General features: G+C 55.3%; 1 protein-coding gene across 7 annotated transcripts in view; it reads right to left on the bottom strand.

Annotated features, from left to right (window-relative positions):
• Brsk2 (BR serine/threonine kinase 2) overlaps positions 1–15,933 on the bottom strand; it is a 51,795-nt gene that overhangs the window by 4,414 nt on the left and 31,448 nt on the right. For 5 of the 7 annotated variants that reach the window (XM_038339757.1, XM_038339767.1, XM_038339715.1 and 2 more), the window contains exons 3-16: positions 15,128–15,213; positions 13,631–13,771; positions 13,274–13,390; positions 12,696–12,729; positions 12,477–12,545; positions 12,215–12,361; positions 10,877–10,908; positions 10,414–10,578; positions 10,130–10,227; positions 9,906–10,056; positions 6,004–6,064; positions 5,034–5,241; positions 4,623–4,671; positions 1,290–1,413 (exon numbers count right to left, since the gene is read on the bottom strand). In XM_038339757.1, the coding sequence (XP_038195685.1) occupies positions 1,290–1,413; positions 4,623–4,671; positions 5,034–5,241; positions 6,004–6,064; positions 9,906–10,056; positions 10,130–10,227; positions 10,414–10,578; positions 10,877–10,908; positions 12,215–12,361; positions 12,477–12,545; positions 12,696–12,729; positions 13,274–13,390; positions 13,631–13,771; positions 15,128–15,213 (1,482 nt within the window). Of the gene's footprint in view, positions 1–1,289; positions 1,414–4,622; positions 4,672–5,033; positions 5,242–6,003; positions 6,065–7,883; positions 7,950–9,905; positions 10,057–10,129; positions 10,228–10,413; positions 10,579–10,876; positions 10,909–12,214; positions 12,362–12,476; positions 12,546–12,695; positions 12,730–13,273; positions 13,391–13,630; positions 13,772–15,127; positions 15,214–15,933 lie in introns of all 7 variants that reach the window. The other 2 variants (XM_038339746.1, XM_038339729.1) reach the window with 1 other exon arrangement.

The following is a 15,933-nucleotide window of genomic DNA, read 5'->3' as shown; positions in this document are numbered from 1 at the left end:
CAGAAGACTAACAGAGAGAAACTTACTTCAGAGCCCCCTTGCTCAGTCAGCCAAGGTGCACACTAGCCACTACCCTGGGTTTCCCACAGAGAAGCTTACACTGGAAGGGGCTAGATGGCCTTACAATCCTGAGTCAGGAGCATCACAGTAGTGAGCAGGAAAGCTAGGAGCCTTCTGTGGATGTGGGAGGCTGTGTGTGAGTTCACAGCACTGAGGGCTGATCACATGGACTGGACAGAAGCAAGAGCAAAACTAGAAAGCAGGCAGGATCACCACAGTATACAAGACTAACCTCCATGGGGAAGTACATGGGGGCCCAGACTGGCCTGGTGACCCAGGGGCCTTGTGAAGGAATGTAATGGATGGAGGTGAGGAGGAGTCAGGCTCAGATCAAAGAGACACAGCAGGCCAAGAGTCTGGCCAACCTCAAGTGTAACTACTTCACTGGGAGTGGCTTTCCCTGGCTTGAGGCTTCTGGCAGACATTCTCAGCTGTCCTCAGGGTACTAAGGAAATCTTCCAGCTATAGCCACAGATATGGTAGCCTAAAAGACTCCAGGGCAGAATGTCTAATGAGACAAGGGCACCTTGGAGCAGGACCTATCTTGGAACAAGGCAGGCACTTTCTGATGGATGACCATAGAAAAGATGACTTCCCTGAGCAAAAGTCAGTGCAGTGAGTCCTGGGTGGGAGATCCAAGTGAAGGAAAGTCCCAGAGAGGCCTAGCCCAGCATAAGGCAGCCCCAATTCTGAGGTTACTCTGGGAGTTCATATCCTGTCTAGAAAGTCTCATCTCCAGTCTTTGGGTCCCTTTCTGCTTCTCAGAACCTAGAGATGCCCATTTTCTCTGAGAACCCCAGCCTCTTCAGGAAGTTTGAGGGCCTTTGGAGGTCACAGACTTCAAATAAAGAAGTAGTATGAGAAACAGACTCTGGGCTTCAAGATGTTAACTGGGTGTTATCAGAGTCCACACAGATCCCTCAGGGGTCACAGCATCTTTCAGATTCACGTGACCACCTGTGTTTCACCCTCAGTCTCAGGGAGGTTTCACCTGAAGACCAGCACACCCTAGCCATAGGCAGCTCCCCTCTCCCAGAGGTGCTGTGCAGTTCCCAGCAGGCAGACAGTGGTGGTCCTGGCAGACGCACATAAGGACAGGTGGGTGCCCAGAGTTAGTGTGAATGAGAGGTTCTGTGTTCTGCCTGGAAGCTGGGCCCATGGGTAAGGGTGGCTGGCTCTGCCGTAACCTTACCGACAGGAAGGCGTGGGTAAGGGTGGCTGGCTCTTACCGACAGGAAGGCATGGACGATGTCAGCCTTGATGGAGCTCAGGGGCTTGTCCTTGATCACCACAAAGATCTGTTCCTCCTTCTCCAGGTTAATGAAGTTCCCGAACCATGATTTCTTGGCCAGCCTAGGCAGAGCAGAGGCTCCAATGATGGGCGTGTGATGCCTGGTCTGCTCCTGTAGCCCCCATAGGGCTAGGGCAGTAGAGCCCTCCCTGCGGAGCAGTGATGAAGCCCCCAGCAGCCCAGACCAGCTCTGCAGCCCCAGTGCTAACAACCACACCACTCCTAACTCCACAGTCCAACACCAAGGGCAAGCCCCAACTCTAAACTTAACCCACAAACAAAACCTAACCAAATACCTTTCACCGTAACAATAAACCAAAATCCTTAACCATAACCAAACTCTCCTAACTATAACCCTCAACTTTTCCCCAGCATCCATAACCTAGACCTATATCCCAGCCTGAACCCCATGTCACTAACCCAGACCCCATGTTTTTTAACATGGACCCCTTGTCCCAACCTTTACCCTACAACTCTAACCCCAATCCTATGTCCTTCACCATAAATCCACCCCAACACCAAACCACACATCCTTGACTCCTAAAGAGATGTCTGAGTGGCACTTGCTAGTCATTCCACTGGGTAGAGCAGGGGACAGGGGAATGTCTAGGTCTCACCCTCTTTTGGGTCCCTAAATTTTGGAGAAGCCTGCTTTCCAACTTCCTGGCAGAAATGTTCCCAGTTTGTTGCAAGCTGGTGCACGATACAGAGTCTGGTAGGGTTCTCTGGGGTCAGGTAAAGATTTTGTGGCTCCACACTTCAGCGTGTAGAATAAGATCCATGGCAAACCTTAGGGTCAGTTAGGGAAGGGCCTGCCCATACATAGCTCCTACAGCCACGGCCTCATCTAGGTCTGGCACCCATCTCCCACCTGAATACAGGACTTGCTTTCCTCCCATGGTAGCTTGGCCTAATGCTAGGCTACCACTCCACTGCTGCCCTGCTGGCCTCGGCTGTCTGGCAGGATATAGCAGTACCACCCCAGCCCCACTGTGACACTCCTCACTGCACACACCGTCTCCTAAGTTGTGAATACTTTAGTCTGAAGTAGAATCCTTCAGCTCCAGGGGCTGGGACTATCAGTCCAAGGGGACAGAAGGCAGATGTCAAGCTTCCCAGTCTCACCTGCAAGGTCCCACCAACTAATGATGTGAATCGAAGCTCTTGCCACCAACAGCTGCAGAGACCACAGCCCACCCCACCACCATGGGTAACTGGAAGATTCTTTCCTAGCCCTAGAGACCACCACAGCCTATTGATACTTGGCTTGCAGCCTTGAGACAGAAAGTAGAATGCCCGGTCAAGTCATTGCTAGATGCTTGTTCAACAGATCCTCAGGGAGGCTGAGCTGTAGGCTGTCTCATGGCAACTCCCAGTCAACACATCCAGGGAGACTTCCAGCTGCCTGGTACGGCTGCAGTGGGGGCACAGTCAGCACCCCCAGTCAGATGTAACCCTGTACCAGTGACTCAAGAGAGTCTAGAAATAGGGAATGGCCAGAGAAGCACTGGTGTTCAAGGACAGGGTTGGCATGTGGCCAGCATGAACAGGAATATCTGTGCTGGGCAGCACGGAGCCTCTGTTAACTTGGGGTGGGTATAGCTGTGTGACTTCCCCATTCGTGTTCATTTCTGGAATGGTTCTTTTGCCTCTGGGGTAGAAACAGACCCCCAGCCCCTCTGTGTTTCTGCTGTCAGTTCTGTGTGTATGTGTCCCTCATGTAGACCCTTGTCCCACCTATACCCAAGGCCCACACCTGGGCCTAGAGACCAGCAATGCTTGGGATATTTCAGAGCAGCCAAGTGGTTCTAGAAAACACAGGTGGAGTTTCTGGTGAAAATCACAGATGCAAGCAGTAAACTTGGCTGATGTGGCACTAGAGTCATGGCCATGCCAAAAAAAAAAAAAAAAAAAAAAAAAGAAATAAGCCAGAAGAGCAGAGGGGATTGCGTGGTTCAGGTGACACAGCCCACAATAGCGCTCTGGTGTCCATATTGCTGGACCCAGATGCTAACCTGGGCACACAGAGTTCTGGGTGTGTGCCATAAAGGTGCATGAGAGAAGGACCTACATCAGTAGGCAAAAACCATTCAGCTTAGTAGGTCTCAGCTTGCCAGCTAAAGGGAAAGAGAAAGGCTTTGGAGGAGAGAATTCTATGGATTGCTGTAGCTCCCATGGCTTCCAGCCAGCTGGCCTGACATGGACAACCAAGGGAGTCAGTTCCTGAGACACCTTTCCTCTCCTCTCCTGGTTATAGTTCTGTGGAGGCTTATGACCAGCGAGGGGCTGGCTGGTGACAGAAAATGAGGGTGCTAAGCCCTTCTGAACCACCGTGCAGGGCTTGGGGATGGGGAGTATGGGGAAGCTTCCAAAGGGTCTTGATCAAGGAGGTGGTGGAAGACCAAGGCTTTCTCATTGGCCTTAAGCTACTGTCACAGATTTTCTACTTTTCTTTTTTTAAAAAAAAGTATTTATAAGCAGATCTCCAAGACCTTTGATCAGAGCAACTATAAGGCTTAAGCTTGGCAAAAATGGTCCTGTACTCCCAGAGCCTCAGGGCAGTTATGGTTATAGAGCCTCTGACCTCCACCTGGACAAAAAGCCTGCACAGCAATTACCTCTGCAGATGCTGCTCCCAGTGGGTCAGCACAGAGCAAGCAACCTCCCTTGGGTCCTTACTGAGTGCTGGCAACACAACCGAGGTTTTTCCTCTTCTCTGGCCACTCTGTGATCTACACCATACTCTCCCCATCTCAGTCATATGGCGTTTTCACACTTTCACACCAGTAGCTACCAAGGAAGTGACTACTGAGGGGCCTACTGTTAAAGAAACAAAGGAGCCACACTGTACAGCCATTTCGTGTTTGTAGGGCGGCAACACTGGGCCCACCTATATTCCCTTTCCTCCAGCTGAAGGCCAGAGGGTACTCTGCCTGTCCCAGGCCTCCACCAACTCCCCATCCCCGCAAGCACCACAGGTCGACCCCGTTTCTCCTTGTGTCCAAACCATCCCTATGATCCCTTAGTCCTAGGAAGTCCAGGGTACAGTCACTCGCCCCTAGCCAACTTCAGATTCCTCTGACCAGAGTTAGTACATGTCCTGCCACTGGCATTCCTCATGTGGACAGGACCTAAAGTTCATAAAAATTCACGGGCTAAGGCAAGCCCAAGGGGTTCAGGCCAGAGACCAAAAGCCCTCGGGTGGTCACCCACTGCCCAGTGGGAAAGATCCTAGGTCCCTCTCTCACCAGCCTCAAGCAAAGCCACTTACTCTGGAGAGGACTCTGGGGTCAGGTTGGACATCTCCTCTGGCGTGGGAACTGTGTACAGGAAAGGACAAGGGCAAGGTTGGTGAGAGCTGCAGATTGTACCCATTTTGCCCCTGGCCCAGTGCGCTGTCCATACTCTGGTGCTGAAACCCCATTGTGCCTCTTCAGGCCCCCTCTGAGCAGAGAACTGGCCAGGCCAGGCCTGCAGACTTCCTGACTACCCAACAAGCCTCGCTGAACAGAGCTGCTGCTCAGATGACAGAATGGGGCCTGGGACAAGTGAGGGCACAGGGCAGACTTGGAGACTTGTGGAGAGGCCCACAGACCGGCCAGCTGCAGGCACACTCCATCTTAGCTGTGCATGACCTCCTACGCAGATCCTGCCACCTAACCGGCCCCATATCTGTGCTAACCTTGCAGTTTCCGGCGGTGGAAGCGAGGTGAGCCCAGGAAGCTATTCTTGATGGAGTTGAGCCGTGTCCGCCAGGGCACCCCTCCAACACTAGGACTGGATGGTGGTGTGGGGTTTGGTGTGCCAGCTGGGCTCTCCTTTGGCGTGTGGACAGGCGTCCCTTTGGGGGTAGGAAGGGGACTACCCCTTGGTGAGGGGTGAGGGGTCACCTGTATGGTGGGGACAGATTTGGTGTTTGATTCAGTCCCAGTTGGCAGGAGCCGAGCAGGGGCCGGCAGGGTGGGGGGCCCAGGGGACAGGGCCAGTGAAGAGCCAAGGCTGGCTCCAGGAGGCCGGGTCTGGGTGCAGGCCGGGAGCGGATTGGACTTGGTGCCCTGCAGTGGCTTGTCAGTCAGCTTGGCCTTGCACGGCAAGGTCTGAGTCTTGGGGTTGGGCCGCAGGGCGGCCTGTGGAGAGAGGATGTGTCCAGGCCGAGAGTTGCTCCGACAAGCTTCGGGCTCCGAGGAGGTGGCCGGGGGACAGGCCACATAGGGAAGCTCAGGGGGCAGAGGGGGCAGGACGAATTTCCTAACAGGCTACAGTGGCGTAGAGTAGGGGCAAAAGGGGTGCCGCGAAGTGGAGCCCATGCCCCCCCCCCATCCGCATGCACACATAGCAGCCAGGACCAGCAAAATCATTCAAGCAGGACCCCAAGCAGGACCAGAGGGAGGGGCAGGCAAGGGGAAGGGTTGCCACAAAAGAAAACAAGTAACACACAAGAAAACGGACAACACAAGACAAAAGAGCATGCGGTTAGCCAGAGCCCAGCATCAGAACAGCAGCCGGGAGGGCGCCCGCACAGGATGCCAGGACGGGGGCTTCTTCCCAGTCTGTGGAGGCCCTGTTCCCCACCCCGGGTACTTTGGCTGAGGTTCCTTTTATTTCCTGAGGCTAGCCCTGTAACCTGAGACTTAGGTGGGTTAGTCACTCACCCGAGGACTGCTGAGAGGACTCGTAGAAAGGCCTGAGGAGGCGCCGCTGATGGAGCGAGACCTGGGGGTGCAAAGCAGAGTGCTGACTCAGCAGAAGTCTCCTTGTTCCTGTCCCCTAGGTGGTCTTTTCAGGAGGCTTGTGGTCCTGGCCCAGAGCTCCAAGGCTCCTACCATGCCCAGGAGGGTTTCTGGAGGCACAGCTGTGTCGGGGACCATTCTGCTGACCTTGGTAGTCATCACCAGTATGCAGCCAAGGTTTCTGGGGTTCCTTTCCACTCAGACGAGCCACCCACCAGTGACCCCAGACCAGACATAGGAAAAGGTACTAAGGGGCTCTCAATGAAATTCCACAGACACTGTGTGGACAGAGGTGCAAGGACACGCAATGGAGGATTCCCATGAACTAGATACAACCTCATGCATTCCGTGATCCTGGCACCCAAGTCCAGCCTCTCCAAGGCTGTACTGTACACCGTCCAGTATGTGGCTTGCTACCTGGGCACTTTCCTAGTCCTTTTACATCCACAGCTACCCACAAGAGAAGCTCAGGGCCATCCCACAGCCTTCATCTCAACCCACTATTACCCCACTGGGCTGAAGACCTAGCCTGCAAATAGCTAGGGGCTGGTGCTAGCCCAGCATGTTCGTTGCAACACGGGTGAATTGCTGCTCTTCAGGTCAGAGACCAGGACTTCCTTCCAGCTCACCATCAAAGGACACAAAAGCACTGCTTAACCCTTGGCAATGGGACCTGCCCATTTGGAGGGGAAACTGAGGATGGGGTGCAGCCACAGGAGAAAAGAGGACAGAAGAGCCCTAGACCAGCCTGCACTGCTCTGGCCTGCCCACCACGAGCCAAACCATACACAGTGGGTCTCTGGTCCCCACCTGGGCAACTCCAGTCTCTACTGGTTTCTTGCCAGCTCCTAGAGCACTTGTGACCAGAGCCCTGAGTCTATGACCTCCAAGTCCCCCTCCCCCCACTGCTAAAGGAGCCCAAGAAACAATGGAGACCTATGGTCAGGGCAGCATGCCTGGGTCAAAGTGGTACCAGGCTCCCCACTGGGACAAAGGTCCAGGTGTACAGCTAGGAGCCAGGCTCTGAGAAGATGGAGACGGCCATACCAGGAGATGGGAGAGGGGGATACAGCCACGAGCAGTGAGGCCTAGGCTTTGATCCCACCATGGCAGATAGGAGCACATTGCTGGGCACAAGGGAAGAAGGGAAGCTGAGGCATAAGCATGGGAGCCATATCAACCTCTCCTCGGTTCAGCAATACTGGAGTTGAGCTGCAGTTTGTCCGAAGTAGGAAAGATGACTCCAGCCCTGAGGACAGCCAAGAGGGCAAGAGGCAAGCAGGAAGGGGCACAGGCAGGTACAGGGACAGTGTGCTACTCAACAGGATGTGGCCCAGCCAATCAGCAGCATGAGTGGGCAGTAGATGTTACTGGCCTGCGGTCACCTGTCAGGGGCATGAGACACTTAGCCACTTAATCTAAACTGGCCAGTCCTTGGGGGAACAACATTCAAGGCCACCAGGACAAAAGAGTGACAGAGGTGGCAGGCCTATACCCAAAAGGCAGATAGATCTGTTCAGGGTACAGGGTTGTACCCCTGTCCCGGCCCTATGCAAACCTGGAGATGTGGCCTTCTGCCTTGGGCTGGCCATGGGCCTTGCCCCAGTAACCCCACCCCTCCTTGACTCCTCATAGCTGGCCAGGCTTTCCCCTGACCTGCTGGATGGTTCCATTCCCAGAAAGGAGAGGTGAAAGTATCTGTCAGTAAGCCCTGCCTCCAGGCCCGCCTCTGTCTGCCTGTCTCAGGCAGGAGTCCCTGTATCTGGGGCTGGGAGGACGGGATGGATGGGCAGGGTGTATACCTGTCTTCTTTGCTGAATTGGGGATGGGCTTCAGCGATATCCAGGCTTTTACTGAACACTGCTTTACTATAGCAGGAACAAAGCGAGAAAACAGAGTTACTGCCCTGGCCACACGCACGCAGGTCAGCTGCTGGGCCATGTGCTGCCTGGCCACACCGAGCAAGCCCTCCAAGCATGGCCCGCCAACCCCAGGCCACTGTATGGAGATGAAGAGAGAAGAAGGGGACAGGAGCCACAGCACAGCCTGCCCTGGGTGACCTTTTGGGTAGGGAGGCAGCCAAGCTTAGAGATATCTACACTCACCACCAGCCACAGGATCCCTTGTCCCAACCAGTGGTCCCATCAGAGCCCAGTGTCAAATGGCAAAACCAGAGCAGAAGCAGGCCAGATGTGCCAGGACAAAGGGCCTTCCAGATTCCCTTGGAGACAGCCACAACCCCACTGATGGGCCCACCCTGTAGCACCTAGGGTGCTGTTAGGTCTAGAAGGTGTATTAGAAGCCAGGGAAGCTCACTTGGGCTTTAGATGCTAGAATGGCTGAACGCTGGCCCTCAGCTACCCTTTGGGGTTCAAGGGAGGCCAGGGAGAGGCAACCATCTCTCAAGTAGATGGTGTGCGCTAGAGCTACGGGGAGAGTCCTGATGAGGTGAAGCATATCCACAAGAGGCAGAATCCCAAAGAAAGGCTAGGTAAGAGCATGGCCAAGAGGGATCCTTGTTGTCCCGCCTTGTTGCCAGAAGCCGAGTGACTGTGGCACGACTGGCTGGAAAGTTGGAAGACGTTTCTCAAGGACTGAAACTTTGAGGCTGGAGCATGAGTCAGCCCAGATCCATGGGGAGGACCTGGTAGGGCAGAAATATCTGCACACGAAAGTCAAGGCAGAGGACGCTCTATCTTGATGACTACCTAGCTGCCTCATGGCTCCCAGTTCCTGACAAATTCAGGGGCAGACCTGGCCTGTTTCAGCACGCAAGCTCCCAGCAGGAAGAATGAGCAGTGGGTGCTGTGTGCAGAGTTCAAGGCTGACCTCTGCTGGCAAGGCCTGTGGGATCTCCCAGCTCCTGGTCTGTTCACAGATGACCAAAACCCCACTCAGCCAGGGCAGACTTTGCAGGCTCTAAGTGCTCTTCTACTCATCTCTCTCCTGAATTATACATCTTGCCCACAACACTGCTATGGGCCACCAGGGAAGGACAAGCCTGATAGGCAGGGGGCTCTGAACAAAGCTGTAACACACCACAGCCCAGCTCAATACAGATCAGAGGCAGCCAAGCACCAGGGAGGGACAAGCTTGCAGATCAAGGGGTTTTGAACATAGCTGTACCATATCACAGCCCAGCTCAAACAAGAACAGCCCAGCCAGGTACAGCCCAGCTCAGCCTAGTCCAGTCCACCCCAGCTCAGTTCAGCCCACTTCAATTTATTCCAGTCCAGGTCAGTAAGAAGACTCCCCAGCTCAGTACAGGCCAGACCAGCTCAGTACAGGCCAACTCAGTACAGATTCAGTTCATTTCCGTCTAGCCCAGCTCAGCCCAGCCCAGATCAAATCAGCTAGTCCAGTTTAGTCTAGGGCAGCCCAGCTCAAACCAGACCAGACCAGACCAGTTCAATCTATCCCACCTTAGCTTAGTCCAGGCCAGCACAGCTCAGTCGAGACCACCCCAGCTCAGCCCAGTCCATTTCACAATAGTCTAGCCCAACTCAGTCCAGTTCAGCTGAGTCCAGTATAGCCCAACCCAGCTCAGCTGAGAACAGTTCAGCTCAGCCTAACCCAGTTCAGTCCAGTTCAGTTCAATCCAGTCCAGCTTAGTCAGCTCAGTTCAGTGCAGCCCAGTTCAGCCCATGCAGCCAGCCAGCATGCTTAGCACAGTGAACTCCAGCCCAGTCTAGTGGCCTCAGTCCAGATCCCAGGGACAGTGGAGAGAGACAAGCAAGGCCAGACTAAGGGTAGGAGGCTAAGAACCTGACGCTACCCTGGCCAGGGCAATAGGAAGGAGGCTTGGGCCCAAGGCAGGCACATACCTCTGGCCGTGCTGGGCCATTTCAATGGCTCTCCGTGCAGGCACCGGGGAGCCACCATCTGTTACACTGAGCACTTCCATGGACTTGCGCTCAGGTCGTCGCTTGCCATGCCGGTTCAGCATCGGGGAGTCCACACGCTTCCGGGGAGGGTCTGTGTGCAGACTGAGGTCAGGCTGCGCCAAAAGCCAGGAATAGGGGCACAGGGTGGGCTGGAAGCTTTGTACCTATCTCATTCCTGGGAGGCAGGTCCTCATCCTCATGGCTGGGATACCGTTCTTTCCGGTCCAGGAGGAGGAAATAGATCATCTTTTCCTGATTCTCCCTGCAGCAGGTGAGAGGTGCCAAGAAGGTGGGCATATGGTGACATGGAATACCTGACAATGGCCCTGTAGGAACTGTGGCTGTGGTCACCTGCCTGGGACAGTCCACAGGGATGCTCCCTAGAGAAGCTAGAACTTGAGGCATGAAGTCCAGTGACTAAACCAGCCCTACCCCCACTCCAACATACTCCTCAGATAGCAGGTCCTGCAGCAGCTTGTTGCGGTCTCGGAAGCAGCCCAGCGAATGCATGCTATCCAACACATCGGGGTCAATGTCTTCCAGGCTGGGCAGTGAGCGGATCTGAACCTTGCGTGGGATAGGCTGTTCCGGCTCTGGCTCATTCTTGCCTCCTCTGTGGACGACAGGGCACCCAGCAGCAGTCACTCATTTCTGGCCTATTCTGAAACCATTCCACCCACCCTGAAGTGGCCAGGAGGGTGAGAGATCCACCCTCACGTGAGCCCAAGTCCTGCTGCTGTCCCTGCACCCAGCCCTGCAGACCTCCTGTATCCTGCTACAGCTGCTCAGGGAGGTGGGGAGTGAGGCTAGGGCAGCCCCCGAGCTGGCTGGCACCCTCCCCCCTTCCTAGCAGGCCCTGCAGGCCACAGCAACAGGCAAAGCAGGCGTTAGTGGGCAGAGAAGCTACTTACATATACCATATGTGTTTCTGAATGTGCTCTAGCTACAAGGAAAGAGAAACAGGGGGTTAGTACCAGGGGGAGCCCACGTTAGGAGGTAGGGGGCCAGAGCAGGAGAATAGAAGGCAGGGCAGGGGCTGCATTCCCAGAGGCCCAGCCAGCATCCCTACCCCTGCCCCACCCCAGATGCAGAGGAAATAAAGCCAGGGAAGGAGAGCCTGGGGGATAGGGGTTCATGGAGAAGAGAGGCAAGGAAGCAAGCAGCGCTCTGGGACACCTGTCCTGCCTGGTTGGGCCCTCCCAGATCAGAGGGCATGAGTGAGGAACCAGTCCAGGAGGCAAAGCCAGGCGGCTGGGAGGGGCTGGGTGCAGGTGCGGGCAGGAGGCTGAGGTAGCCCACTACACCTTTCTCTCCATCCTGACTCAGACAGGGGTAACTAGATTTGCGGGAGGGGGCAGATGATATCTTTTCTAGAAAGGCCAGCCCGCAGGGCACCTTGCTTCCTTTACATGGGCAGATGCTGAGTGGTTTAAAACCAACTGCTGGGGCTTCCCTCACACCTTTTCCCACCTCACAGCTGATGGAGCTGCGAGGCTCACGCTGCCAGAAGGCATTCCACAAGGATGTCAGAGGGGAAGGATGGCAGTAAAGGGGAACAAACTCTCCAACCACTCACAGGCTCCCTAAGATTTGGCAGAGCCCCCCCCCCACTTGGGCACACACACAGCTGTGTACAGATAACACACAAGGCACCTTACATGCAGCTGGGCACAGCCACATCACACACCTATGCACATTTGCACCCACATACTGGTGTGTATAGATGACATACACCCAAGGACTCACCCTGCACACAGCTGGGCACATGCTTCCCAAGCTGGGCATATACTTTCCCTCACAACAGCTGGTAACAGCCCCCCAACACACACCTAGATATACACAACTATATGTGTAAATAACACACACATAGGCTCACTCACCCTACATGCAGCTGTGCAGTCTCACACACAGCTCCCCCACATACACCTAGACACACATGCTAGCAAACATGGATCCACGCTGGCGCATATCCACCTGGCGTGACCCAGAGACTCACCACAGTGCATGTGGTATGCCTGCAGTATGCACACAGGCACAGGTGGGAAGCCCCACCCTCAGAGACATTTTTCTCCCTAAAGTGCCCAGGAGCAAGTGCTACGGATAGAAGCTTGGCCCCACCAGTACAGAGCTGTCTGAGGAAAGGACAGGTCCAGAGATGGTGTGAAGAAGGGGCAACAGGAATGCAGCAGGGCCTGGCTCCCCATGGGTACCCAAGTTCTGGCTAGGGCAGAGGAATAAGCAGGACGCACCGTGAGGCGCCGAGCTGCATCCACCTCAATCATGCCACGCAGGAGACTCTGGCAGTCTGGCGGGATAAAGTGTGGCATGTGGAACACGCCACGCTTGACCTTCTCCAGCAACTGCCGCAGGTTGTCATCATCGAAAGGCAGAGCCCCCTGTGGGTAAGCAGGACAGCAGGACAGCACTCATCATGGGTAGGTAGCATAGGAGGAGGAAGGAAGAGGGGATGTGGGGAGAGGGGGGTGGAGCGAGGTGAGGTGAGGGGCTCACCACCAGCAGGGCGAACAGGATCACACCGCAGCTCCACACGTCTGCCTTGCGGCCGTCATACTTCTCGCCCTGTGGGAGGAGGCGATGCCGGGTGTTGGCAGTATGCAGAGCGGGGCTGTCTAGTGGGGGTGGGTCTGAGGGAGGCAGCTGAGCTGTGACTCGCTCAGCAGTAGCAGGATAAGGGGCCCTTCCACCACAGGGACCCCAGTGGCTGCTTACCCGAATCACTTCCGGACAGGCATAGTGTGGGGATCTAAGGGCAAAACAGCAGGTCAGGGGGCAGGAGGCCAGGGTGCACAGCCCATATCTTTACACCCTCCCTGAGGCTCTCTCCACATGAGTCCTGCCCTAGGAAGCCCGCATGTGAGGTTCACAGGCCATGGCTGGGCTGGCCCCAGAAGGATGAAGGACTTTGAGACCAAGTCCCCCACCTAAATACCCTGGATGCTCTGGTAGAAGACGGAGATCTGGAGCCTGGGTACTCAGACCTGCCTGCCCATCTATCCAGACCCAGGAGAGAAGGCCCAGTAAAATGTTTGCCCAGATCCTACCACTGAAAGAAGATGCTGGGGCCAGACAAAGGGTCCCCACACGCCTACTATAAGGACAGGGGTCCTGTCTTCTGCCCTCAGTCCAGCTCTTGTGCTGGGAGAAAGTCCTTGGGCTTCCCACTAAAATGTCCTATGGCGCTGCAGTCACAGGCCAGTTCAAAACCCGTCCAGACTGGGCAGCAATGGCTGTGGTGTCTGCCCCCAGGGCTATGCCCTGGGCCTGTGGGGCACCACTCACTCACTCACCCACAGCTGGTCTCCAGCAGGCTGTCTCCCACCTGCAGGGATGCCATGCCAAAGTCTGCTATACGAATGTTGTTCCTCTCATCCAGCAGCAGGTTCTCTGGCTTCAAGTCTCTATGGCTGGGGAGTAAGACCCTGGTGAGCCTACATGCAGTCCTCCATGTGGCCCCCTTCCCCACTGCAACTCCTTGATAGGGACCGCTCCCCTTTCCAAACTCCTGTTGGGGGACAGGAATGAGATGTTCCCCTGTCCTCCACAGGGATGAAGCCTGAGTGGGCTCCTGGCAGCCTTTCAATGCCCATAGGAACCCCACTGCCCTCCTGAGATGCAGGCCTGACCCAGCCTGGCCTGGCTCGCACCATATGGAGTGACTGTGGCAGAAGTCCAGTGCAGAGATGATCTGCCGGAAGAACTTGCGGGCTTCCTTGGGGGTCAGCCGTCCCTTCTTCACCAGGTAGTCAAACAGCTCCCCCCCAGACACATGTTCTAGCACCAGGTATCTGTGGAATGGGGCAGGGGAACATCAGTGCCAGCATCATGGCCTGATACATAGCCCCTGCCTGCCCTCCTGCTGTCTAGTCAAAGAAGCCTGGTGCAGGGCTCAGAGCAAGGCCTTAAGGAGGACCCATGCAGGATACCTGCTGTGGCTCCTGGTGGCTCTCACACCAGGCAGCTGGGTCCCAGTGAAGATCATATGGACCCCCTGGAGCTGGGCAGAGGGTTAGGTGTGGAAACGGCAGAACAGAGTGAGGCTGACCCAGCAGGGCCTGCCATCTCCTCCCTGCCCAGTTTGCATCAGTCCCTTAGAGTGGTTTCTGTGGGGGAAGTGAGGAAATACATCCCATTCCCCTAGGATCTTAGCTGTGTAACAGGACTCAAGGAGTGACCAAGGAGATTCGGGGGCTGCAGGGGATATGGTCTGATGGGCCAGACTGAAAACCTTGGGGAAGGCAAGACCTCTGAGGGAGGGAACAAAAAGCAGCCAGTAACGTAGATGGGAGCTATCTCATGTGATGACAGGTATCAGTGGTACTGGACAGAAACCCACACTGGGATAGGGATTTTCTGAGAAGTCAGCTGACCTGGGGTCCCAAGCCCTGTAAGCGAGCCTTGTGGGATTTAGTAAGAGTTGGGGAGGCAAAGCAGATCGTACAGAGGAGTCACACTGGGACCAGCATTGGGGGATACAGTGGTAGAGGCTCAGCACTACCTCAGCAGAGCCCCTCTCCAGGTCCCTCCTGCCCATCATGGAGGTCCAGGACTTCAACTGCCCAACCCCCAGACTTGTGGAGGCTGACACTCTGCTCACTCCCACCACACAGCCTCAAAGGGATCAAAATAAGCTTTTCTTCCCTCAAGGTGCTTCCTGTCAGGTATTTGGTCATAGTAACTAATACAGAGTCAAACTTGCCCTTCATGCAATGCCCAATCTGCTTCACTCATGGCCCTGCTTGCTGGCCTCCTAATGACCCTGGCAAGCTACAGCTCCACCCTCTCCCAGGCTGTCTCACTGGGTCTGGGCCTTGCAGGGCAGTGGGAGGTGGAGACTAGTGTATCCCCACCCTATTCAGTAGGGGGCAGTATTAGGAGGGAACAAGCTCAACTGGCCCTAGACCCCGGATTCTCCTCCCGGGAAGCCCTTCCCATTGTTGCCCTCAAGTTAACAGTGTGGGGATCCCCAGGAGCACCAGCCACAGCCTGGTAATGAAACTGTCGCCACTGTGGCTAGGGCTGAGAGCCCCTCCTCCGCCGGATGGCAACACTGACACAGCCAGCTCTCCAAGCACAAGAGCAGCCTGGGCCTCTGCAGCCACCCACCCTGGCCTCCCCAGCTCTCCAGGCCCAGCAATACCTACAAATATTTTTTGTTTTCATAGACGTCATGCAGCTTCAGGACATGGGGATGTTCGATGAGCTTCAAGATGGCAATCTCTCGCTCCACCTGCAGAGAAACCATGTCACTTCCCTGCAGCCAACCATGGCCCACTCACCAGGCCCTGCAGTGGCCTACAGGCATCGTTTCCCAGGGTTATAGCATTGCATTTGGGGCTGAGCTCTGGAGAGAAGCAGTATCTGCAGTTTGGATCTTGCTATCCCAGGTGCCAGGATAAACGCCTTGGGCAGGGGTTCTGCATAACCTGGCAGTGGGGACCAGGACAGAGCTGCAGGTGAGTGTGCTGTGTATATGTGTAGGGGGCTGCTTGTGTGTACAGGGGATGTATGCACCTGCACATGCAGAGTGTGGAACTGTGTGGCAGGCCCTGTGTAAGAGCACAGGTCCCTCTTCTATAGGCTCCACGATGTCACTGTTCTTAAAAGTGAAGGTAGAGTCTGCTCCCCCCCTGTCTGTTTCTGAGCTTAAGTCGAGAACTCTGATGAGCATAGCTTTGCTCGGTCATCTTGGCTCCATATAGGCAATGGCAATGAGAAGCTATTAATAGGCACTAACCTCTCATAGGCCTCTCTGTCCTTAAAGTCTTCAACCCCCATATGATCCCATGGGTATAATGTCCACAGTACCAAAACCCTGCCCTTTATCTCAGGACCCCTGTGCATTGGATATATCCATCCAGTGTGTCTCCAGTTCAAAACTGGTCAGCCCACCAATGCTCCAAATCCTCCAGTCCACCTAAGCTGTTGTCTTCTCTTACAACCGCCACCC

The sequence above is a fragment of the Arvicola amphibius genome, chromosome 1, assembly GCF_903992535.2.
Source record: "Arvicola amphibius chromosome 1, mArvAmp1.2, whole genome shotgun sequence".
Lineage (NCBI taxonomy): Eukaryota > Metazoa > Chordata > Mammalia > Rodentia > Cricetidae > Arvicola > Arvicola amphibius.
The sequence above is the reverse complement of the archived record's forward strand: the minus strand, read 5'-3'. Positions and strand labels throughout refer to the sequence as shown.